The following is a 25,792-nucleotide window of genomic DNA, read 5'->3' as shown; positions in this document are numbered from 1 at the left end:
GGGAGTGGGGGCTTCAGGAGAAGGGGACTTCCTGTCCCACTTCCTCCTTCCGCCGAGGGGCTGGAAAGGCGATTAGCTTAATCGCCTTCTTGCAGCCCCTCCCTGTAGGCGAGCGCCTGTCCAATAGGAGGGCGCCGCGCCGCTCGCGCATGCGCAGTGTCACTCGCGCATGCGCAGTGGGTGCCCGGCCGTGAAGCCGAAAGCTGTCACTGCCGGGTGCCCACACTAGGAATGAAGACGTCGCTGGAGCCGTGGAGCAGGTAAGTGTCTGTTTATTAAAAGCCAGCAGCTACACTTTTTGTAGCTGCTGACTTTTAATAAACTTAAAAAAAGGCTGGAACACCCCTTTAAAAGTCAGCAGCTGCAGTATTTGTAACTGCTGGCTTTTAATATTTTAATATTTTTCGTGGGATCTCCGCTTTAATATTTTCCATGCACCCGATCAGGTATTCTTTGCAATGTGCAATTTCACCACATTCACACTCTGGGGATAATTCCCTTTGAAAAGCGAACAGCCTTTTTCTGGTGTTCCTGGGACAGCGATCAAAAAATATGAGCTGATTATGTGGTATATATGCAACTTTCTCATAAATCCGTCTCTGATAATTGTGTCCTCCTCGCCTGTAGGTGGCGCTGCTCTGATCCTGAACGCAAAACACGGAAGTGTTTCAAATCCCGCAGCAGAAGTTGAGATTGGAATCTACGGGGACGGAGATCAGCTCGATGGTGAACCTAGGCTTATCCAGGGTGGACGATGAAGTGGCGGCTAGGCACCCGGTGTGTGGTGTGGATGGGCTGTCTGAGCACATGTATGGCAGATTTATCAGCACAGAGTACAGGGAGCTCAGTACTGAGAGGAACTACGAGTCCCAGCATGCACCACACTTAGGAACATCTTCAGATACATAATCAAACTTACATTTACAACATAGAAAACAGTGAAGCGTGTGTGTGTATGTGTATATATATATATATATACATACACACACTTTTTGAAAGCTAGATAGATATATTATTATAAATATTTGATTTTTACTATTTTAACAATTTTTTTGTGCCTTTTTTTTTTTCTTTACTTGTATACACAGTGTATGTATGTGTGTATATATGTGTATATATATTATATTTCTTGGTATTTTTCGTCCGATTTTCGGATTGTGTGTACGGGCCATAACCACGACTGAAAGAAACGTTTTTGTGTTATCATTTATATCTCTGAAAAATGCCCAAGAAATCATAAATTATGCCAGGAAAAACTTATGAGCACAAATTTTATATATATATATATATATATATATATATATATATATATATATTATACATTATTTTTTTTCTAAGAAGTCTTTATAAGTGATCATTTTATGTTGAGCCCCCGAAGTGTGAGCAGCATTTCCAGTGGTGGGGGAAGGGAGGTGATGATAGGTCTTAGTGATGATGGGCTGGGTGGGTATGCTGGCACATGTAGTCCATCATATGGGGTTGGACACATTCCTGTTGCTGAGCATAGGTTGTGGAATGTGACCTCCACATATCCGTACATTCACTCATCTGGGGGGAAATTACAGAGAGATGATGAACTGTTGTTGGAATTCTGAGTCATAAGGCTGAGGGTTCACAGAGGATCTGTCATCAGTTTAACCCCTTTACAACCACCCAGCACATATGTGCAGCAACAGAAGGGTGGCATTCAGCACCCATACATATGCATCGCTAGTCGGCTATTGTGCTAAGAGTGCGCCCTCAGCACTAAGAATGAACTTGGGCGTGTTCGGAACCCGCACGTGCAGATCCTGCCAGGAAGTCAGCACTGCATAGCGCTAATCACAGGCAGTGAGACATTTCTCGAGCTCTGCAGCTGTGGATCGTGAAAATGTCTCACTGTCTGTGATTAGTGCAGTGCGAACTTCCTGGTGGGATCTGCACGTGCGGGTTTCCGAACACGTCTAAGCCCATTGTTTCTCAGCACAAAGACTGAGCTGTGACAGACCGCTCTGTTTGGGCTACAGATCGGTAGCCAATGGGACCAGCTTCCTGTCTGTTGAGCAGAGCAGGTGGATGGGAGGTGTGTGTTCGGTTAGTTTATGCACAGTGGACATGGACAAAGTTCACTGCGCTGTATAGGCAGTCAGGTCTAAACAGACTTCGCTGTCCATTTACACCTGACTGCTCTCCAATCCGGCCAGACGGATCCCCTGTCGCTTCTTTTTAGTGGACCGGATTGGAGATAGGCAGGTGTAAATGGACACAAGTCTGTTTACACCTGCTGGTCCGTAGGAATACATGGACCATGCAATCAAGTCTGCCTGGAAAGCTAACAGACAGGACCTAATCGGATCGCCCGTGTGTGAAAGGGGCCTTGTCATGTCCATGTCCTGGTTTCCCCGAAGGGACTGATGACCAAGGATGAGCTCAAGTGTGTTCTGTCAGATTAGCAAACCTAATCAGATCAGTGAACGGAAGTGACGTTCCGTGTCAGCTGACTGACCAAATATACTCACTGCGCATGCGTTCCACCGCTAGCAGGTTTGCTAATCTGACAGAACACAGGCATGAGTCTGAGCCCTCCTAAACTATCCCACCAGGAAGCTGTCAAAGCAGTCAATCTTAGGCCGTGGAGGAATTCCCTGTATATATTCCCCTTGTATACAGCTGTAGAAATTTGTTCGCTGCCTATGACTTGATTTCAACTTTGACAGCTTCTTGGTGGGATAGTTTAGGCAGGTTTGGATTAGTTTCTTTTTTTTTTTTTTTCACAAGAAAATGTTTGGATTAGTTTCTGAACACACTTGAGCTCATCACTACAGATGACGTAGCCCCAGCCTCACTGATGCCCCCTGGGAAAACAGTGTCATCAGTGTCTCATCTCATACCTAATCTGCAAGATCTCATAATGTTGTCATACTGCGCATGTGCATGATGAAGCACATGACTTCACGCTGCTCATCCTGCACCATAAGACCTTACATTCCTCTGGTTAAAAATAATTAAACGGATAAATATAATGTAGTAAGGCCCATTCGCAAGAACGGAATGATCAATAGTTTTAGGGGATAAGAAAAAAGTAGTAATATTTACCTTACTCCAGACTAAAGAACTCTTCTTTGTCACATGATCACGTGCACGTGCAGTGGGGAGCCAGCTTTGATGAATCAGGATATTACAGCTAGCTCCTAAATCCAAGATAACAGTTCCATGGACCCCCAACCATGAGAAGAATTAACTACAGGAAGACAGCGTTGGATTCCATGGACTGGTAAGTACCTCGTTTTTGAAAGTCAGTAACTACAGTATCCGCCCACTGCAAGTTTTTTTTTTTTTTCATAATCCCCATAGTTAGAAGATCTGAGATATGTTTTTCTTCCTTTTATGGCAATAGCTGTTTCTCCATTTTCATGAATGAGTGTCTCAGGGATATTTCCCCCTATGGAAAAAATAAACCAATCAAAACCTGACAAATCTGAACTCAATCGAAACTAAAAAAATAAAGGCAATATGTCTGGAATTAGGCATTTGAAAAGCATGAGAACACCACTTACTGACAGATACTTACTGTGCAGCACATTGAACTGATATGTTTACTGACACTTTATTTCTTTCAGGGTTTATCAGGATATGCATCATGTCAGTCACAAGCCTTCATGAAGGGGGTGGCCACTTTTGTCACAGGTAATAACATGACTTATTGAGCCTTTCTGCAATGCAAATGCATCCTTCCGGATAAAATTAACACAATGGATTGTCCCTGTAAATATTAAAATAATACTTTACTGGCTACAAGTGCAAATTGCACTTAGAAGTGCAGTCGCTGTAAATCTGAGGGGTAGATTTGAAATGAGGGGAAGCTCTGCTGATTTTATTATCTAATCATGTACAAGCTAAAATGCTGTTTTTTATTTTTGTTGCATGTTCCCCTCGGATCTACAGCGACTGCACTTCCAAATGCACTTTCAGTGCAATTTCAAGTGCACTTTGCATTTGTAGTGCAAAGTGGATTTGCCTTTCGTAAATAACCCCCACTGTTTCCTACTGTTAATCCTATCCTGGCGGTCATATTTTTTCACACATCCTTGATAACATAGAAGGTCAGAGTTTAGTTTTGTCAGCATAGTTTCATTTTCTATTGAGAATAATGCATAAATCAGAGTTTCATTTTGCCAGTGGGTCATTCTGCTGCCAAGAGCTATTTTTGAATTTGTAAAAGGGCAATGTTAACCCCTAAAGCTGGCCATAGACAGGTATTCTTTTTTTAATTTTTTTGTGTAGCCATCAGAATTCCTCCATCCACAGGAGGAATCCCCCTGCAAGGACATTGTATTCTGAGAGTGGGACCTGCTGCTGTCAGAATACTCTGATCAGTGGCGCCAGCTGCCAATCGACAAAAGTTTTTCAACTTTTTGGCAGCAGCCGATTAAACTATTGACTTCTGTGTAGCAGAGACAGTCAAACACTGATCAAAATTCAGCCAATTCAGCAGGGACTTTGACTAGTGTATGCACAGCTTAAAGTGTTACTAAACCCAGGACCATGCATTCACTATATCTGGTCTCCCACAGTACACAGAACATGGAGATGCAATTATTTTAGTAAATCTAAACTGCTAAATACCTATTCTTGACTTTCATCAGTGTCCAGCCAAGCACTGGTTAACCACTTCCCGCCCAGTCAATAGTAAATTGACATCCGGGAAGTGGTTCTGAAATCCTGACTAGACATCTATTGACGTCCTGCAGGATAACATGCCGGTGTGCGCCCGTGGGAGCGCGGCGATCGGTGATGCGGGGTGTCAGTTTGACACCCTGCATCTCCGATCTCGGTAAAGAGCCTCAGGCGGAGGCTCTTTACCACGTGATCAGCCATGTCCAATCACGGCTGATCACGATGTAAACAGAAAGAGCCGTTGATCGGCTCTTCCTCACTCGCAACTGACAGACGCTAGGAGAGCCGATTGGCGACTCTACTGACGGGGGGGTTTGCACTGATTGTTTATCAGCGCAGCCCCCCCTTGGATGCCCACACTGGACCACCAGAGAAGCCACCAGGACCACCAGGGAAGGGGGCAACATGTGGATGGCCAGGTACATCCCCCATGGCCATCCACATGTAAAAAAAAAAATTACAATAGATGCCAATCAGTGCCCACAAATGGGCACTGACTGGCAACATAGGCACTGTCAAAAACTTGTTAATAAATAAGTGATGTCCAGCAATGCCATCAGTGACACCCCTCAGTGCCCGTCCATGCCCAGTACCTATCAGTGCCGCCTCATTGGTGCCCATCAGTGCCACCTCATCGGTGCCCATCAGTGCCGCCATATCAGTGCCCGTGATTGAAGAAGAAAACGTACTTATTTACAAAAAAAAATGACAGAAAAAAATAAAAAATATTTTTTTTCAAAATTTTTGGTCTTTTTTTAGTTGTTGCGCAAAAAATAAAAACACAGAGGTGATCAAATACCACCAAAAGAAAACTCTATTTGTGGGAACAAAATTGTTAAAAAATTGTTTAGGTACAGTGTAGCATGACCGCGCAATTGTCATTCAAAATGCGACAGCGCTGAAAATTGGCTTGGGCAGGAAGGTGCATAAGTGCCTGGTATGGAAGTGGTTAAAGCTTTTAGGAGGAGTTGTCATTACTCCTGATTGTCTTACGAGGCTGCAGGACCACTAACCCTCTGTCTGGACAGTGCTGATTGGCCATGTACCGATCACAGGCACCCCCCCCCTAAAAAAAAAACAAAAAAATAGAAATCTAGCAACACACCAAACTGAGCAAGTGCAGAGTACCCCCTAGCTAGGGCTCTGTTTTATGAGGCGGTGGATTGGAGACTGTGGAATAAGGGGACGATCGGAGAAGACAGCATTTTTACACAATGCAGAGGATTAACCCCTTAGGTTCCACAGTGAGTATAACAAACATGCTTTACTGCATATATAGACTGATTTTACTGCTGTGGGTTTAGTATAGTTTTAAGTGAGACCCTAAAACCAAGCCTTCCACCCCCAAACACAAGCGCTGACACTAATTAGGCTAAACTGTTACTCTGCATACTCACCTCTGCACTGAATTTACACAACACTGGTGACAGATTAGTCCTGAAGAAAGCTTTGAGTGCCAGATTTACTTTAAAGTCCATCATGACAACATCGTGACTAGCTGACAACTTAAAGTCCACCTTGACAGGTCCTACTGATTGCACTGTGTTCTCTGAGAGACTACATATGCAGCATGCACTAAACCTTGTTAAATAAAGAGTATGTTGTCAATTATCGGAGAAGTAGCAGTCCCAGTAGACATCAGTAGTAGCTAATATTGTAGCCGAAATGATAAGTGCACAGTCTTCCCTGCAAAAGCAGTGTATATGGAGTCTCGGCGGTCTTTTCTATTTCTGTACCAAACAATTTTATAATTGTCCTATGAAAATACAATAGCTGCAATTATAGACAGTCCAGCTCCGCATTTACCTGTCAGTGATATCTCATTATGATTTTTATTATATAATTAAAAATGATATTATATTCTTCTCTGTGTTGTAGGTACTGTCACAGCAATGATAATCCAGAGTGCTTTGAAGAGGAGACTTCCATACCCTATGAAATGGAATATACTGGTGTCTGTAGGTAAGACATAAATAAGAGATGGGAAAACTTGTTCAAGACCCTCCCCTACCTTAAGCTGGGTATACACCAGTAGAATTTCTAACCAAAATTTGTATAAAAATAGTAGGGCTGTTACTGATTAAAATTTTCGTGTTCGATTAATCGTTTTTTTTTTATCTACTAATTTCGGTTAATTATAACGCACGTACATTTTTCGGATCACCACCATATATAGTCCCCACTGTAATATCCACTGACATCTCTCCCCCCACTGTAATATCCACTGACATCTCTCCCCCCACTGTAATATCCACAGACATCTCTCCCCCCCCCCCCCCCCCACTGTAATATCCACAGACATCCCCCCCCCCCCACTGTAATATCCACAGACATCCCCCCCCCCCACTGTAATATCCACAGACATCTCCCCCCCCCCACTGTAATATCCACGGACATCTCCCCCCCCCCCCACTGTAATATCCACAGACATCTCCCCCCCCCCCCCCACTGTAATATGGTCCATTGTATAGGAAGATTAGTGCTTGCTTAGTCTTACCAGAAAAGCCAGCCGAACACGAGCAGTTGAGGCCGGGTGATGATGTCAGCGCGCCGCTCTAGGCCGCCGCCGGGTGGACCAAGATGGCCACCGCTCCGGGAGCTAGGCCGAAGCCGAAAGCCTTTCCTATGGCCGAGGCAGCAGCGGAGCTCCGCTGATCACGTGGTGTGCCGATCCTCATATGGTGACCCGTTCGGATCACGGGTCATTTACAATTCGCTGCACCACCAATACCGATCAAAAGAATTTTGATCGATCAAAAAAATTTACGATTAATCGAGGAATTAATCTTTAATTTCCACAGCCCTAGAAAATAGTATTAATTTAGTCTACGAAAATATGGACTCCCTTAGCAGGCCAGGACTTTCCCATTATTAGCAATTGCTAGCATGGTTTTTCATACCTAGGATTGAGTTTGCACAGCGCTCAATATCAATTTGCAGCTACTGGATGACAGTTACCTGTGTTCTTGCAGCTCTGAATCAGATCACTTGGTATGACTGATCACAGAGACTGTAATCTTCATGAAAGATTAGTATCCAGTAACAACCAGTAGAGTATGGGTGTGCCGGGGTTAATATGTGCTATATGACACTACTAGTGAGGGGAGTCCTTAGTAACTGCACTAAGCTAATACAGAAGTCAGGAACCTGTGTATCTGCTGCTTTATGTTGCTGAATAGAGTATCTAATAGATTGCTATATTTGTACAACTGGATACAGGGAAGCCGAGTCTATGTATCTCTTGTTCCTAATTGAACAGATCACATGTTTGGATTGTTACATTCTACTGGCTACATGCTATGGCAGATGTTTATTGTAGAGACCGCACCTCAGCCCACAATGTATCTATGTGAAGTCCATGGATTATATTGCGGATATAGCTGTATTATGATGAGACCTTTATTTTTTATCCTGACAGAGGAGCATAACAAAGGTAAATATCAGTGGGTTATTGGTAACAAGACAGCCTGTCATTTTGCCCTGAATTATTATTTGAATTATATTCAATCGTTTATTGGACATAAAACGTGTACAGATTGGGAACGCATTTCGAGGGAATTGCCTCTCCCTTCTTCGGGGCTAACATACATAGGTGTTAAAAATTTGGTTTATACTCTATGGGGCAGATCCACAAAGTGAGTACACCTGCGTATCTACTGATACGCCGGCGTACTTTCAAATTTCCCGCGTCGTATCTTTGTTTTGAATCCTCAAAACAAGATACGATGGCATCTGGGTTAGATCCAACAGGCGTACGTTTTCGTACGCCTTCGGATCTAAGATGCAATTCTTCGGCGTCCGCTGGGTGGCGTTAACGTCGTTTTCCGCGTCAAGTATGCAAATTAGCTATTTCCGATGATCCACGAACGTACGAGCGGCCGTCGCATTCTTGTACGTCGTCTCTAGTCGGCTTTTTTTCGGCGTATAGTTAAACCTGCTATTTGGTGGCGTATAGTTAAACCTGCTATGTTAAGTATGGCCGTCGTTCTCGCGTTTAATTTGAATTTTTTTTTTTTGTTTGCGTAAGTAGTCCGTGAATCGGGATGGACGTAATTTCCGTCCACGTCAAAACAATGACGTCCTTGCAATGCACGGCGGGAAATTTAGGGACGGCGCATGCGCAGTTCGTTTGGCGCGGGGACGCGCTTCATTTAAATAAAACACGCCCCCCTACTCGCCGATTTGAATTAGGCGCCATTACGCCGCGGGAGATACACTACGCCGCTGTAACTTACGGCGCAAATTCTTTGAGGATTCAAACCAAAAAAAGTAAGTTACGGCGGCGTAGCGCATCTCAGATACGCTGCGCCGGGGCAGATCTTTGTGGATCTGCCCCTATGTCTATGTTTGTATGTTAACCCTGAAGAAGAGGAAGGCAATTCGTTGGCTTGATCTGTGCATGTTGTAAACTATTGTATTCTTCATTAGGAGTTTCCCTATTCTTGCCATCGGGTGCTCCCCTTTCCCTACTCGAGTATCTTTTCAGCTGAAGCGACAGCCGTGGAACCACCTAATATCCATTGGAACTATTGTACTGATCTTAGCGTGGTCTTTAGCACAAACTGATCATTTTATAGTAATTTGGCTTATGCACATATCTATATATTCAGTCTGTGCAGCCACATATTTATGTTTGAACATCAAAGTGATTGTAAGCGCTGGTTAAATTTGGTGCAGGATTGAAATCGTGCAAGTTCAGCTGAACTCGCACAATTTTGTATTCCCGTATGTCAGTTCGACGATTTCAGAGACATCTGTGTGGTTTCCTGCACAGATGTCTATTGAAATCGGCAAAAGTAGTACAGAAACGACTTTTGGAAATTACAAAGTCGGACTGTTTCATTGCGGGCAAAAGCTGCCGACTTGGCATACAATTTGACATGCCAAATCGCATCAATCTGAACCAGGGCTCAAGGTAAATAAAGAAAAAAGAAAAAAAAAAAAGGGTCTATATTTACCTGCTCTGTGTAATGCAATTGCACAGAGCAGCCCGAACCTCCTGTTTTTGGGTCCACAGGTGGCGCTCCTGACCCCTCCCCTCTGTCCAGTGCCCTCATGGGAAGCTACGTCCCATGGGGGCACTCGAGCCTCTGGGGAATCGGAAAGTTCCGCTATCACTGAAGCATATAACAGGGCAACTGGGCACCCCACATGTGCACCCAGTGTAAAATCTGAATGGCCATGTTGGAGTTGTCCCTGGCCTCCCTGCCCTTTACAAATCCTGTTTGATCCGGATGTATGACCGCGGGTATTACATGTTTCAGGCAATTCGCCAGTACTTTGGCCAATATCTTAATATCCGTATTCAGGAGGGAAATAGGTCTATAGTTCTGCAGTAAGGTTTGGTCCTTCCCTGCTTTTGGCATTCGTGAAGCCATCAGGGCTGGGGATCTTCCCCTTGGGTAGCTACTTAACGACGGATCCTAGTGCCTTTAGAATGATAGGAGTGTCCAAATTACGCGAGACCTGTATACTCAGTTTTGGAAATTGGGCTACATTTAAATAGTCAAGGATACAGGACGTTGGCAAATTAAAAAGCTGGGCATAATATTCCTGGAACGCCGCAGCTATTTTGGAGCTGTGCACTGCCGAGGCTCCTGAAGCCGACCTGCAGCTTGTGAACAAGCAACTTGCCACATTTATTCCCGAATTCCTCAGATTTGTGTCTCTGGTAAAGAAGAACATTCCATACAATGGGATTGGAGCTCCAAAGCAACTTCCAACGCTTATGTCTATGCTCCCCTGACTGTAGCCGCCCAAGGAGATTATGCATATCCGCTGCAAGCTCCCAAGGAGTCTGACCCCTTGAGAGATGAGCTCCTCTCTGACCATGGCTTTATGCCCTTCCTAGACACTGCCCATCCCCACCTCATCTGGTGTGTTCTCCTGAAAATAATGAGTGATTCGTGTCTGTCACCTGGGACTATACCACAGGGGCATTGACACACCGAAGAGAGGCTCCAAAAAATACTGATCCATAAAACGGCAAATCTACAGTATATGTGTATAAACATCATGTAGCCGAAAATGGCTAAAATTAAAAGCAAACATTTTATATTGATAAATACCAATTCTTAGATGTGATCGCTGTATTCGTTTTCTATTTTAGGCTTCACTGACAGGGGCGCTTACAGTTTTCAGCTGTTATTTATTTATGTAAAATCTTAATCGCAAAAGGAAAATAAAAATGGTTTGCTGTAACTGTTTATAAATTGTAAGCTGAAGTTTGGATTCAATGGGTTAGTGTATTTAAATCTGCTAGCACATCCAGTACTCCCCTCCCCCCAGGCTGACAATGCTGTTGTCCAAATGTGCCCTCTGTTTTCATTCATCCAGAGTGGGGACACACAACTACAGGAGGTGTGTTATTAACCAGATCCCCAGATAAAAACAAAGAGAAAAACCGATAGAGCCACCATATCTAATGATTGGCAATATATTACATTTTTTGTTTGAGTTTAATAACACTTTAAAAGGTTAGCCGTCCCTGCCAGGAGAACATAGTGATTATTGCTAGCGGCTATAGCCACTAGCAATAATTGCATGATGAAAATCTGACATGCTGGTTGTACCCAAGTGGATCAATGGATCGACTTTGGTACATTCAGCCTGCCCATAGATTGGCTGGTCCCTGCTGAACTGGCTGAGATTCCAACCATCTATTGCCGGACTAATAGACACGGAGGGCTGACAAGACTGCTATTGAAAGACAATGTCCAAGTGTTGTCAACCTTGTGGCCTCATGCACACTGGACGTTTTTTGACGTTTTTACAGCAGCTGTTTTTGGCAGTAGACTTTTTTTTCTACAGTTTTGGGCAGTGGCGTTTTTGAGCAGTAAAAAAACAAAAACAAAACAAAGGAAATTTTTTTTTTTCTTCAACCAAAAAACGCTAACACGAAAAAACGCTAAAGCGATAATAAACGCTAAAAAACGCTATTAAAAAAAGTTGAAAAACTCACTGCAAAGCTACTGGCAATTTGTGTGCATGAGGCCTTAATATAAATTGCTGTTACTGGCAGGATCTATAGAGAAGTACATATGGAATAGATTCACTAAAATGATTTGTTTCTGAAGACCGTATACAAAAGATGCCAAAAATACTGAAATTAAGATTCTGGGTTTACATAAACTTTAAGCTAACATGTTTCAGTCACTTGGAGCTAGAGAAGGTTATGTTTAGACAGGCTTGCAGTTGAGAGGAAGGGGGTATGGGCAGAACCTCATTAATGTGGTGATGCTCATATACTGTATAGTCCATTATGCCCCGTACACACGATCGGATTTTCTGTCGGAAAAACCTTGGATTGGTTTTCCGACGAAATTCCGCTCAAGCTTGGCTTGCATACACACGGTCACACACAAGTTCTCTGAACTTTTGTCCGTCAAGAACACGGTGACGTACAACACTACGATGAGCCGAGAAAATGAAATTCAATGCTTTCGAGCATGCGTCGAATTGTTTCCGAGAATGCGTCGGAATTTTGCGCATCGGAATTGCTACAGACGATCGGATTTTCCGATAGGAGTTTTTTCCGTCATAAAATTTGAGAACCAGCTCTTATTCTTTTGCTTGTGGGAATTCTGACAGCAAAAGTCCGATGGAGCATACACACGGTCAGAATTTCTGTTCAAAAGCTCACATCGGACTTTTGCTGGCGGAATTTCCGATCGTGTGTATGGGGCATTAGGAGAATTTTTAGAGGAAGCTTCAGACTGTCTGTGTAGTATAGTATATTGGAGGTACCTTTATAGGGATTACTCAACAGTTCATTCACAAGAAATGTGGAAATTCTGCCTTCTAATCAAACAATCTGAAAGGAAACACAAGACACACCTACTCAGTACAATGAATAGACGTCGTTGTGTTCTGACAGGTGCTCAGTCTTTTCTAACCGTAACTGATTCATTTTATTGGCATCCTGCTTGGCGCCAAATGTTGAACTTTATGCATTCTTGGAATTGCATGGTTAATCATTTTTACTTATTCAGGTTAATGAATTGGATTGTATGATCTCTTCTACAAGTGTAAATATCGTAGATGTTAAATTATTGCTTTGAGGGAATGAAAGATGTTTATTATGTAACATTTTGGGATGATTTTCATTATTATATTACAAATACAGTTCTACAGTACACCTTACATCTGGTGCCCAAGGTTCACTCATCATTGCCCAAAATAATACTGTAGATCAAAGTCGTGTTCTGTTTTGGTTTCTTTACCATCCTGATATCTCTAATCCACCAATATATACAATGAAGATAACTTTTATATCCCTTTGTTGTTTAGTGCATGCACACGTGTGCATTTAGGGGAAGGTTTTATTTTTATTTTACTTTTTGAAGTCTATTGAGTTTCTCATTAAATGGCATTGTATTCAATTTGAACTTAATGGATCACTAAAGGATTTTTTTTTTAGCTAAATAGCTTCCTTTACCTTACTGCAGTCCTGGTTTCATGTCCTCATTGTTCGTTTTTGCTTTGAAGTAGCTGTAATTCTGCTCTGATCTCCACACTTCCTGCTTGTCTGGCTCCTTATGAAAAATCTCATGGCAGCTTTTCACTGTGGTCCAAGCTGTGTGTCTAAAAGTCCTCAGAACCAATCAGATTCATTTTAAAAACAAAACACTGCCCTGGATTTGTTTTGTTTTTGTTCTGTGGGTCTCTTTACTTCACAGAAACATGAAACCAGTTTAAAAACAGAAGTGAAACTAGGGGCACATTATATGATTGATTTTAATCTATTTTTAATCATTTCTAAAAGGAATCAGTTAACTTTTATGTCTCTATACCCTGTAAACAGTCATTTGAGCAACATTTTTTTTTCCCCTTTAGTGACCCTTTAAAGCACCCTCAAAAACGAAAATGTAAAGTATTGCAGCTGACCAGTTTTTAGACTTGGTGGGATTGCATTAGTCTTCTTTTATTTAGATTTTTTTCCTTTTTATGTTCACATAGTAATCCAGCCAGTAAGGCCGCGTACACACGGTCGTTCCAAACCGATGAGAATGGTCTGACGGGCCATTTCCATCGGTTCACCGCTGAAGTGACCTGATGGTCTGATGTGCGTACAGACCATCGTTCCAAAAACAGATCGGGTCAGAACGCGGTGACGTCAAACACACAACGTGCTGAATAAAACGAAGTTCAATGCTTCCAAGCATGAGTCGACTTGATTCTGGGCATGCGCAGGTTTTGAACCGATGCTTTTCTGTACTAACCATCGGTTTGGACCGATCGGGTAGCGGGCCATCGGTTCGCTTTTAAAGCATGTTTTAAAATTTTGGACCGAAGGACAACAGACCGATGGGCTATACACACGGTCGGTTTGGACCGATGAAACTGAACCTCGGTCCATTCTCATCGGTTTTGTCCGACCGTGTGTACGCGGCCTAATACACTTCCTTTCTCAGGTCCACTCTATGAAGGTACAAAAGAGACATCAGCATTGTGAGTCTGTGAAGAGAGTAGTGTAATGATCCATACACACGATCAGACTTTTCGACAATGGACAATCCGACCGTCTGTACGCTCCATCGGACGATAGTTGTTGCTTTTTTAAACGGACAAATGTTCACTATAAATGCTCTCAAACTTTTTGACAACAAATGTCTGATGGAGGATAATCCGATCGTGGTGTACACAAGTCCATCGGACTAAAGTCCAAAGTACAAACACACATACTCAGAACTAATGCTAAAGATCAGCCAACAATAGCAGAAGTTGCCCCAGAGCTTAAAAACCACATGATTTGGTGAAAGTTGTCTGAAAATGTTCTTCTGTGTGTGCATACCAACTTCACGGCCAACGCCCATTCGGACCAAAATCCACGGAAAAGTCAGATGGAAGTCCGATCGTGTGTACGAGGCCTTAGAAACACTAGCAGACGCGTGGCTCGTTCACATAATCTGAAATCTGATGAAAAATACCTCTTTCGAAGCGATCGTATAACAAACCGATCAATAGTACAAAGCTTTCGATGGTCAATCACGACAGTTCAACCAATATTATCTGATTGGACAAGCACAATTTTTTATTTTTTTGTATGATACCAGATTGTACGATTTTTGTTTAATCAGTACAGTTGTGTTTTGAAAATACAACACAAATATATTTCACATTACATCACTTCCTATTTTTTTTATTCTGTCGTACGAGTGTACGGACCATAAGATGGACTGGTCGCGATGTCCGCCAGGCACCCACGATTGCCTGTTAACACAGCAGGACCGTGGATCTGTGTGTGTGTGTAAACGCACAGATCCATGTCCTGTCAGGTGAGAGGAGACCGATGTTGTGTTCCCAGTACAGAGGAACACTGATCAGTCTCCTCCCCTTGTGAGTCCTCTCCCCCTACAGTAAGAATCACTCCCTAGGTAACAATTAATCCCTTGCTCGCCTCCTAGTGTTAACCCCTTTTCTGCCAGTCACATTTACACAGTAGTCAGTGCATTTTTATATCACTGATCGCTGTTTAAATGTGAATGGTCCCAAAATAGTGTCAAAAGTGTCCCATGTGTCCGTTGCAATGTGGTACTATAAATAAACATGCCATTAATCAATAACCTATTTTTGTAGACGCTATAACTTTTGCGCAATCCAGTCAATATACGCTTATTGCGGGGTTTGTTTTTTTTTTGTTTTTTCTTGTTACCAAAAATATGTAGAAGAATACATATCGGCCTAAACTAAGGAAAAAATTTGTTTTTTCCCAAAAAAAGTTGGGATATGTATTATAGCAAAAAGTAATAAATATTGTGTTTTTGTTTCAAAGTTGTCAGTCTATTTTTGTTTATAGCGCCAAAAATAGAACCCGTATAGGTGATAAAATACCACCAAAAGAAAGCTCTATTTGTGGGGAAAAAAATTGTCAAAATTTAATTGGGGTACAACGTTGCATGACCGCGCAATTGTCATTAAAAATGTTACAGCTCTGAAAGCTGAAAATTGGCCTGGGCATGAAGGGGGTGAACATGCCCTGTATTGAAGTGGATATAAGAAAGTTGGAAATAACAGAATTACTGGCTTGAGCACCATGTACAAATTAAGGAAAAAATAATAATTTTATATATATATATATATATATATATATATATATATATATATATATATATATATATATATATATATATATATATATATATATAAAAATATATAAAAAAAATTTGCCCACCTTCCAAGCCAGGTCGCCAGGACACCATTTCTAGTCGCCATGGCGACCTGGCGCCCAGGATTTGTCGAGCCCTGGTGTATGTGTGTGTGTGTGTGTATATATATATATATATATATATATAATATATATATATATAATTTATTTTAGATATTAAAATTTAGTTAACACAATGGCTGACAAATCAGTTTTCTATGACCACTCATGTGCATTGAAGAACATCTGATTGGCTCCAATGCTGCCTCTTTTTTCAGGGCTAATTGATGCTGTGCCTTTAAAATATTTGTAGTGGCTACATCACTGCATCCGCATTCAAAAACAAAATGGGGTTGATTTTACTAAAACTGGAGAGTGCAAAATCTGTTGCAGCTCTGCATAGAAACTAATCAGCTTCCAGGTTTTATTGTCTAAGCTTCATTGAACAAACTGTTAATCTGGCCATGCACGGTTCGAATTTCTAAAGAATTTTCTTTCGAAAATCGTATCCATGAATTTTCGTACGAATTTCTCACCGTTGGTGGGCTGCAGCAACAGACGATTTCCGTGCGGCAATCAAATTTGAGGAATCCGACATGTTGAAAATTTTTTGAAAAACAAACGATTTTCTGATCAATGATAAAAGAATCGTGAAAGAAATGTAATAGAAAAGAATATTCCCAGCCACAAAAATTATTTTCTGTAGCAACATGAAGGTTTGGTCGGCCGAATTTCGAAAATCAATGGTGGCATCATCGGATCACAAAAAAAAAAACTTTCTGATTTTGAAAAGAAAATTTGTTGGAAATTCGACTGTGTATGGCCTGCTTTAGAAGCTGATTGGCTACTGTGCACAGCAGCACCTGATTTTGCACTCTCCAGTATTCGTAAATCAACCCCAAAGTGTACATTTGTTTACCAAATAGTTAATATTTGCAGTGTTAGGCCCCATTCACACGGACGGCTGTTTTTCCTCAATAAAAGATTGTAAATGTTCTGTGAAATTCAAGGCTCTGGGCACTGCGATTAGCTGCATTTGTACATTGCGATTACGTGTGATTACATGCGGCTGCGTTTAGCTGCGGTAGTCATTCCCATAGCAACCCTTTTTATTTTTTTTATTGATTGCTTCCTGTTTTTTTTTTTTTCTCACGCTGCTATCCGCAGTTGACACAAAAAAACTGCGATTACCTGCGGTTATGTGCATATAGCTGCGCTAAATCGCTCCTGGAACGCATTCAATTCAACTTTTTTTATTCGCACCAAACCGCATATAATGAAATCGCAGATAAACGCTGTGGGTGAATGGGGCCATAGGAAAGCATTGTGTGCTTTTAGCTGTGGTAGAAAGCTAGAAAATCCGCAGCTAAAAGCACCATTCTATCCGTCCGTGTGAAAGGGACCTTACACCCCCTCTTACTTCCTGGAAGGGAGCATTAGGTCGGCAGTTTGAGATTACAAACGTCCTTATGCTGAGGTGACAAACTGCCAGCAGGTGGGAATCGCACGTATTTCTGCAGAATACAATCCTTTTATTCAGAGAGCGAGCACCCGACCCGCCCATCTACACTCCTTAATGTACAAGACCTGTACAGATCTGAAGGTTTTATATGTAATGACTCATAAACATTAAAAGATGAATCGCTTCTACCTTAAATGCCTATTAAGCTTTCCATACAGGGATAGATTTACCTTTTGAAGGTTCAAAGAAAAATCATTCATCAGATCACAACTTTTTTTTTTTGGCAACATTGAAGTCAACTTAACCACTTAAGTCCCGGACCAAAATGCAGGTAAAAGACCAGGCCCCTTTTTGCGATTCGGCACTGCGTCGCTTTAACTGACAATTGCGCGGTCGTGCGACGTGGCTCCCAAACAAAATTGGCGTCCTCTTTTTCCCACAAATAGAGCTTTCTTTTTGTGGTATTTGATCACCTCTGCGGTTTTTATTTTTTGCGCTATAAACAAAAATAGAGCGACAATTTTGAAAAAAATTCAATATCTTTTACTTTTTGCTATAGTAAATATCCCCCAAAAACATATATAAAATTTTTTTTTCCTCAGTTTAGGCCGATATGTATTCTTCTACCTATTTCTGGTAAAAAAAATTGCAATAAGCGTTTATCGATTGGTTTGCGCAAAATTTATAGCATTTACAAAATAGGGGATAGTTTTATTGCATTTTTTATGAATTATTTTTTATTTTTTTACTACTAATGGCGGCGATCAGCGATTTTTTTTTTTTTTTTTTTTTTTTTTTTTTTTTTTTTTGTGCCTGCGACATTATGGCGGACACTTCGAACAATTTTGACACATTTTTGGGACCATTGTCATTTTCACAGCAAAAAATGCATTTAAAATGCATTCTTTATTGTGAAAATGACAGTTGCAGTTTGGGAGTTAACCACAAGGGGGCGCTGAAGGGGTTATGTGTTCCCTGAAGTGTGTTTACAACTGTAGGGGGGGTGTGTCTGTAGGTCTGACGTCATTGATTGTGCGTCCCTATATTAGGGAACACACAATCGATGACAGCGCCACAGTGAAGAACGGGGAAGCCGTGTTTACACGCGGCTCTCCCCGTTCTTCAGCTCCGGGGACCGATCGTGGGACTGTAACGGCGATCGGGTCCGCGAGTCCCCCTCGGCCACGGAGCTTCGGACCGGGTCGCGGGAGCGCGCCGCGACCCACCGCTGGGCTTTATACAATCATGTACAGGTACGTGATTGTGCCCAGCGCTGCCATTCTGCCGACGTATATCGTCGTTAGGCGGTCCTTAAGTGGTTAATAAAATGTCATCCAGACCTTCTATTTAAATTGAATTCCAGGCATATTAGGGCTCATTTGTACCAACCGCAATGACCTTCGCTTTTCTGCTCTGGATCAATGCAGGTCACTGCTAGAGCTACCACGTTTCCCCAAAAATAAGCCCTGTGTCCTTATATTAATTTTGGCAACAAAAGACACTGTAGGGCTTATTTTCCGGGTAGGTCTTATCATGTAATTTGTTTTGCCAGTTCCTGTGCCCCCTGTATTCTCTCCCCCTTCTCCCTCCCTGCCTATAGAAATTATGGACTTTTTCGACATGTATGACAAAGTAATTTGTTCAAATAGTGACTAAAGAGGATATACTTAAAAAAAATAGCATATGAAATTGACATGATGTATTCTCTTAATCTAAATTAATTAAGCTTACTAAATATTTTTTTGCAGTACAGACCCATACATGTAATGATGAGTATTCCCTTACCAGCAAGCAGTTGCTTCTGCTAACCATCGGTTGGAGAGAAAGCGGGGGTTCGGAGCATGCATGCTCCTTCATCGGGCTATTTATACCGCATGTGGCCAGAGTTGGGGGGGGGGGGAGCGCCGGAGAGCCTCGTAAATTTAAATACTCTGGGACAGCTCGGTCGAACCTGGGAACGGAGTATTTGCGATTAATTTCGAACGGCTCCGAACCGTTCCGAGTGTCACTGGTGCCCCCACACCTCTGGCCAAATGTGGTACAGCACACCCCATTGGCTTGAATCCTGCTTGTTTTGCAAGATAACACTCGCAAACCGAGTCAGGATTTTTTTTTTAAAGTTGCCCGTCTTTCAAAATGCTTGTTAACCGCGTTACCCGTTCCACTGTACCTGAAATTGGCACAGTTAGAGTCAAAATTGTTGCACACATTAACGAGAGCATTTGCCACCAGAAAGTGGTGCAGCAGCTTTATTGATCTCCCCCGTTGTTTGTGTGAAAATATGTAATGTTTTGGGGGTTTAGATAATTTTCTGGCTTGAAATGTGCATTTTTAACTGTGATTAAAGGAATGGCTTTGGTAGTAAATGGGTTAACAAGATTTTGATCAGGTTTGTTCTTTACAGTTGCAGGTTCTGTTGCCAGCTATTCGGTGACTAGAAGAGAGACGGAAAAATGTTCCAAATTGTGGATTTATCTTGAGAAAGGTCCTCAGCCGCAATTGCATAACACAGGTGAATATGCAGAAATGGTTCAAATATCTTCAAGTTTTTCCTAGGGATGACAGGGATATTTTTTCCTGAAAAGAGATTAGCTGTGAAGATTTCCTGCTATAAAGATAATTTATAATACAAATGATTTGCCTCTGATGTGTGGAAGAAAAGGAATCGCAAAGCCTTTCATGTGAGCGTGTGACAGATTTGGAGCACCGTGTTTTCTGGGTTCTTTATCAACATGCACTATATATTGTAGTGGAAGGCATAAGAGAAGAGGAACCCATAATTAGGAAGTACCATGTTAATAATTACAGGTGGGTATTGGAAAGGTTGCAGAGCTGCCAGCCTTGATGGCTTCAAAATGTAATTCTGTTTCCAAATCTGAAATTCCAAGAAAGATCAGTAACTTGTGGATTATTGTGGGACTGGTAACCCAAATAATATAAATATGGGAGTTGTTTTAAAAGGATTTATATTTCTGTCCATCTAGTCCTGTTTTGCACACAGTCCTGCAACACAGCACAGCCAGCCTGGTGACTTGCCCTTTTACTTGCAGTTAAAGTGGTTGTAAACTAGGGTTGTCCCAATACCACTTTTTTAGGACTGAGTACAAGTACCGATACTTTTTTTCATGTTTTTACCGATAACGAATACCGATACTTTTTTTTAATGTCATGTGACAGTTTTCAAACCACAATACAGACTAATGATATGAAGAATGCTACTTACATTGGTGGTTAGTGGGAAGAATGCTCCTTACATTGGTGGTCAGTGAGAAGAATGATCCTAACATTGGTGGTCAGTGAGAATAATGCTCCTAACATTGGTGGTCAGTGAGAAGAATGCTCCTTACATTGGTGGTCAGTGGGAAGAATGCTCCTAACATTGGTGATCAGTGAGAAGAATGCTCCTTACATTGGTGGTCAGTGGCAAGGATGTCCCCTTCATTGGTGGTCAGTGGCAAGGATGTCCCCTTCATTGGTGGTCAGTGGCAAGGATGTCTCCTTCATTGGTGGTCAGTGGCAAGGATGTCTCCTTCATTGGTGGTCAGTGGCAAGGATGTCCCCTTCATTGGTGGTCAGTGGCAAGGATGTCCCCTTCATTGGTGGTCAGTGGCAAGGATGTCCCCTTCATTGGTGGTCAGTGGCAAGGATGTCCCCTTCATTGGTGGTCAGTGGCAAGGATGTCCCCTTCATTGGTGGTCAGTGGCAAGGATGTCCCCTTCATTGGTGGTCAGTGGCAAGGATGTCCCCTTCATTGGTGGTCAGTGGCAAGGATGTCCCCTTCATTGGTGGTCCGTGTGTGCATGTCTCAATTCAACTTACCCGCCTGAGGACTCGCTCTGTTCTCCGCCCCCTGCCCCTCTCTCTGCCCGCTCCCTGCCCCCGCCCCTCTCTCTGCCCCCTCTCTGCCCCCGCCCCTCTCTCTGCCTGCCCCCGCCCCTCTCTCTGCCCGCTCTGCGCCCCCGCCCCTCTCTCTGCCCGCTCTGCGCCCCCGCCCCTCTCTCTGCCCGCTCTGCGCCCCCGCCCCTCTCTCCACTCGGTCACCGCCCAGCTCTCTGCCCGCTCTCCGATCAAATGTAAACGGACTGGGCATCAGGAACATTTGTGCGAGTACAAGTACTCACGCAAATGCTCGGTATCTGTCCCGATACTAGTATCGGGACAACCCTATTGTTAACCTCAGACATTAAATATGAACAAAGCATATCCCATAGCATATCTATAGTGTGTACTTGTCTCAATCCAGAGCACTAAATGTCATTTCTGTCTGATGCTTTGTTCCTCTGCTATCTGCATGAGTTACTTCTGACAGGTTTTCCTGACACCAGGTGAAAAATGTTACAGGGGAGGGACCTTCAGCTGACCGACAGCATCAGCTCTGTTTCTCCCCTCCAATGAGCTCTCAGAGCTCTCTCCACTAATACATCTTCAGCTCTCCGACCCTGCTTTTTGGTGCTGCAAGAGAAGATTGCAGATAAACAGGTACAACTTGCATAGGAGGTTTTGTTTCATCTCTTTTTTTTTACTTGAGGCTAATCACTTCACTGGGTATATATGAGGGTTTACAACCACTGTGAAAAGTAGCATCAAATGGTAGAGCTTTACAGGACACTGCCACTCGCTTTCTTCTTTTTAGGGCTTTTCTATTAACCACTTAAGCCCCGGACCAATATGCTGCCTAAGGACACAAGGGGTTTTTACAGTTCGGGACTGCGTCGCTTTAACAGACAATTGCGCGGTCGTGCGACGTGGCTCCCAAACAAAATTGGCGTCCTTTTTTCCCCACAAATAGAGCTTTCTTTTGGTGGTATTTGATGACCTCTGCGGTTTTTATTTTTTGCGCTATAAACAAAAATAGAGCGACAATTTTGAAAAAAATTAAATGTTTTTTACTTGTTGCTATAATAAATATCCCCCAAAAACATATATATAAAAAAAAAAATTTCCCTCAGTTTAGGCCGATACGTATTCTTCTACCTATTTTTGGTAAAAAAAAATTGCAATAATCGTTTATCGGTTGGTTTGCGCAACATTTATAGCGTTTACAAAATAGGGGATATTTTTATTGCATTTTATTTTATTTTTATTTTTTTACTACTAATGGCGGCGATCAGCGATTTTGTTCGTGACTGCGACATTATGGTGGACACTTCGGACAATTTTGACACATTTTGGGACCATTGTCATTTTCACAGCAAAAAATGCATTTAAATTGCATTCTTTATTGTGAAAATGACAGTTGCAGTTTGGGAGTTAACCACAGGGGGCGCTGTAACATTTAGTGTTCACTTAGTGTGTGTTTACTACTGTAGGGGGGTGTGGCTGTAGGACTGACATCATCGATCGAGTCTCCCCTATAAAAGGGATCACTCGATCGATGCGACGCCATAGTGAAGCACGGGGAAGCCGTGTTTACATACGGCTCTCCCCGTTCTTCAGCTCCGGGGAGCGATCGCGACGGAGCGGCTATAAACAAATAGCCGCGCCGTCGTCCCGGATCGCTCCCCGAGGCTTACCGACCGCCGCATGTAGAGGGGGGGGGGGGGGTCCCGATCGGACCCCCCACCCACGTCAAGCAGAGCACGTACAGGTATGTTGATGTGCCTGTCCGTGCCATTCTGCTGACGTATATCTACATGAGGAGGTCGGCAAGTGGTTAAAAGAAAGTTACAGAAAATCAAAACCGGTTTCACTCACAGGGATTTTCAAGACGAAGTAAACCCTCTGAAACAAACCTGAAAAACCATACACCCTGCAAGACAAAGGCATAATCGGCTAGTATGCATAGCATACTAGCTGATTATGTATTACCTCAGATCAAAGGCCCCGCAGCGGTCCATGTCTCCCCCTCCGGCTGCCGACATGTTGTCCCGGAGTGACTTATGGGTATTGCGGCTCCGGCGATGTGATTGGCCGGAGCCACGATGACGTCACTCCCACGCATGCATGCGGGAACTGTACAGTACAACTGAAGCAACGGCACATAGTGCCATTGTTTCAGTTGGCTTAAGTGCGCATGTGCCGCATTACATCGGGAAAATGCAAATACAGGGATATCTTCTAAACCGTGCAGGTTTAGGAGATATCCTTGTTAGCTACAGGTAAACCTTAATATAGGCTTACCTGTAGCATAAAGTTGTAAACAAAGGTTTACAACCACTTTCAGCATTTTACTCTTGCAAATAAATAAACATTTAGTCTTTCTGGCTTATACATACAATACTTCCGCTCTGGCCTTCCACTTCAGGCCCTTGTCTGGCTCCTAGAGACTGTTTCACAGTACTACTCACTACCTTGATTCATAAACTTGGCAGCCACTTGCTGCTCTAACTTCCATCTGTACTCCTGGACAGAGACCTCCTCTGTCTGCCAGATGGGAGTCCAGAACCATGGTCGGGTCACTATTAAAAGCCCAGCACACGCCTGACCAATTAGTGTGCTGGCTGTTCACAAAATCTGGACCCAGGACTGGAGATTTTCATCCTACCCAGATCTCTTATGCTGCGTACACATGATCGGAAATTCCGACAAGAAAAACTTGGATTTTTTTCCGATGGAATTTTGGCTCAAACTTGGTGTTGCATACACACGGTCACACAAAATTCCAAACGTCAAGAATGCAGCGACATACAAAACTACAACAAGCCAAGAAAAATGAAGTTCAATAATTCCGAGCATGCGTCAAATTGATTCCAAGCATGCATGTTTTTTTTTGCGTCAGAATTGCATACAGACAATCGGAATTTCCGACAAAAACTTTTCCCGTCGGAAAATTTGAGAACCAGCTCTCAAATATTTGCTGTCGGAAATTCAGACATAAAAAGTCCGATGGGGTGAGTATGCGGCATTAGAAATCTCAAGGTTCTAGGTCTTAAAATGGACTTTAGAAAATAATGAGGAAACTGAGAAGCCAGTTTCTCCTGCATTAAGCAAACCCCCTGGAGCCCCTCAACCTCCCTGGTTGAGAACTATGTTTATAATCTTCATTTAGACCCTGGTAGGGTACTGCACTGCCACACCACACCACTTTAGCCACTTGCTTACTGGCCACTTATACCCTTTGCTGCCCAGACCAGCTTTCAGAGCTGTTGCACTTTGAATGACAATTGCGCAGTCAGGCAACAGTGTAACCAAATTTTTATAATTTTTTATACACAAATAGAGCTTTCTTTTGGTAGTATTTAATCACCACTGGGGGGTTTTATTCTTTGCTAAAGAAACAAAAAAAATACAGAAATTTTGGAATTTTTTTTTTTTCATAGTTTGTTATAACATTTTGCAAACAGGTAATTTGTTATTCCTTCACTGATGTGTGCTGATGAGGCTGCACTGATGGGCACTGATAGGTGGAATTAATAGGCACTGGTAGGCAGTACTGATGGGTGGCACTGGTGGGCACTGATTAGCAGCACTGGTGAGCGATGTTCTTATAACAGAAGCCGGTTACCAGGTTTCTTATTTTTTCTCTCCGCACAAAAAAAAGAAGCCCTTTACTTCCGTGATCAGCGGTCATTGGCTGACCGCTGATCACGTAGTAAAGGGCCGCTGTGATTGGCCCTTTACCCCAATCTGTGATCAGCCGAGCCCAAAGGGGGCGGGCGTGCAGCGCAATCGCGTTAGGACATCTATGGACACCCTCCCGGAACTAGAAGCCTGTGCGGCAGGGTCTTTCGGCTACAGCGCAGGCGGAAAGTGGTTAAGCAACACAGCTAGATCACCTCCCCTTGACTGAATGGACAGTGAAGGAGCAGCCAAAAATGCAGTCAATCCTCTGCTTTCTCTCTGTACCGGTATGTTGCTTGCTCGCTGCACCACTAATGGGCCAATACTGCTCCTCCTTCTCCCAGTCCCAAAAAAAAAAAAATTATAATAGGCTTGGAGTTTTGCTTTAACTTCAACACTAAAATATAATCTGTCAAATTACATATAACATATTTCCAAAACTATAATGAAAGCTACCTCCTATGTGTTGAGATATCAGCACTAGAATTTTCCTGTTGAAATCGACTTATTTGCTGGATGGTTTTTCCATAATGTAGAATAAATAATCGCTTTAAAGTCCAACTGCCAGGTGAGACACCATTATGCCTTGAATTCACTAGAGGGTGCAAGGGCCTGTGACAACCATCTTGTGTTTGCGTTATGATTCACTCTGCTTATTATTATAATGGTATAATAAAATGGCATCATTCATTACGTTTTTACTTGTTTTCTTTCAGATTACCAGCAGACTACAGAATCGGATGAAAAGTACAGGAAAACCAAGAATATATACGGGGATCAAGCTGAATAAATCCCTGTTTACGCAGTATGGGACTTTCCTGCACTTGACACAGACCAAAAGATCACACAGAAAAAAAAAATGAATGTGGTATTTTTATACACTCAGACTATTGTTTCCGTTTGTCAGTCATTGAAATCTGGATATCCCCTTTTTAAATAGCGCATATAATCTGCAATGTGAAAAATGCCTGGGGCTTTCCATAAAAGGCTCCAATTACGAGGGAGGTTTATCAGGCTATACGGAAGTA

The 25,792-nt window shown here is 42.6% G+C and overlaps 1 protein-coding gene across 1 annotated transcript; it reads left to right on the top strand.

The window, feature by feature from the left end:
- The first annotated feature begins 645 nt into the window (after positions 1 to 645).
- Positions 646 to 25,651, top strand: TMEM141 (transmembrane protein 141). The gene is made up of 5 exons (XM_040324486.1): positions 646 to 777; positions 3,600 to 3,666; positions 6,535 to 6,618; positions 19,669 to 19,776; positions 25,481 to 25,651. Exons 1-5 carry the CDS (start codon positions 724 to 726, stop codon positions 25,552 to 25,554), a joined length of 387 nt encoding a protein of 128 aa, XP_040180420.1. The 5' UTR covers positions 646 to 723; the 3' UTR covers positions 25,555 to 25,651.
- The last annotated feature ends 141 nt before the right edge of the window (positions 25,652 to 25,792 follow it).

Source organism: Rana temporaria, chromosome 9, assembly GCF_905171775.1.
Source record: "Rana temporaria chromosome 9, aRanTem1.1, whole genome shotgun sequence".
NCBI classification, from domain to species: domain Eukaryota; kingdom Metazoa; phylum Chordata; class Amphibia; order Anura; family Ranidae; genus Rana; species Rana temporaria.
Note: the sequence above shows the minus strand (reverse complement) of the source record. Positions and strands in the feature narration are given on the sequence as shown.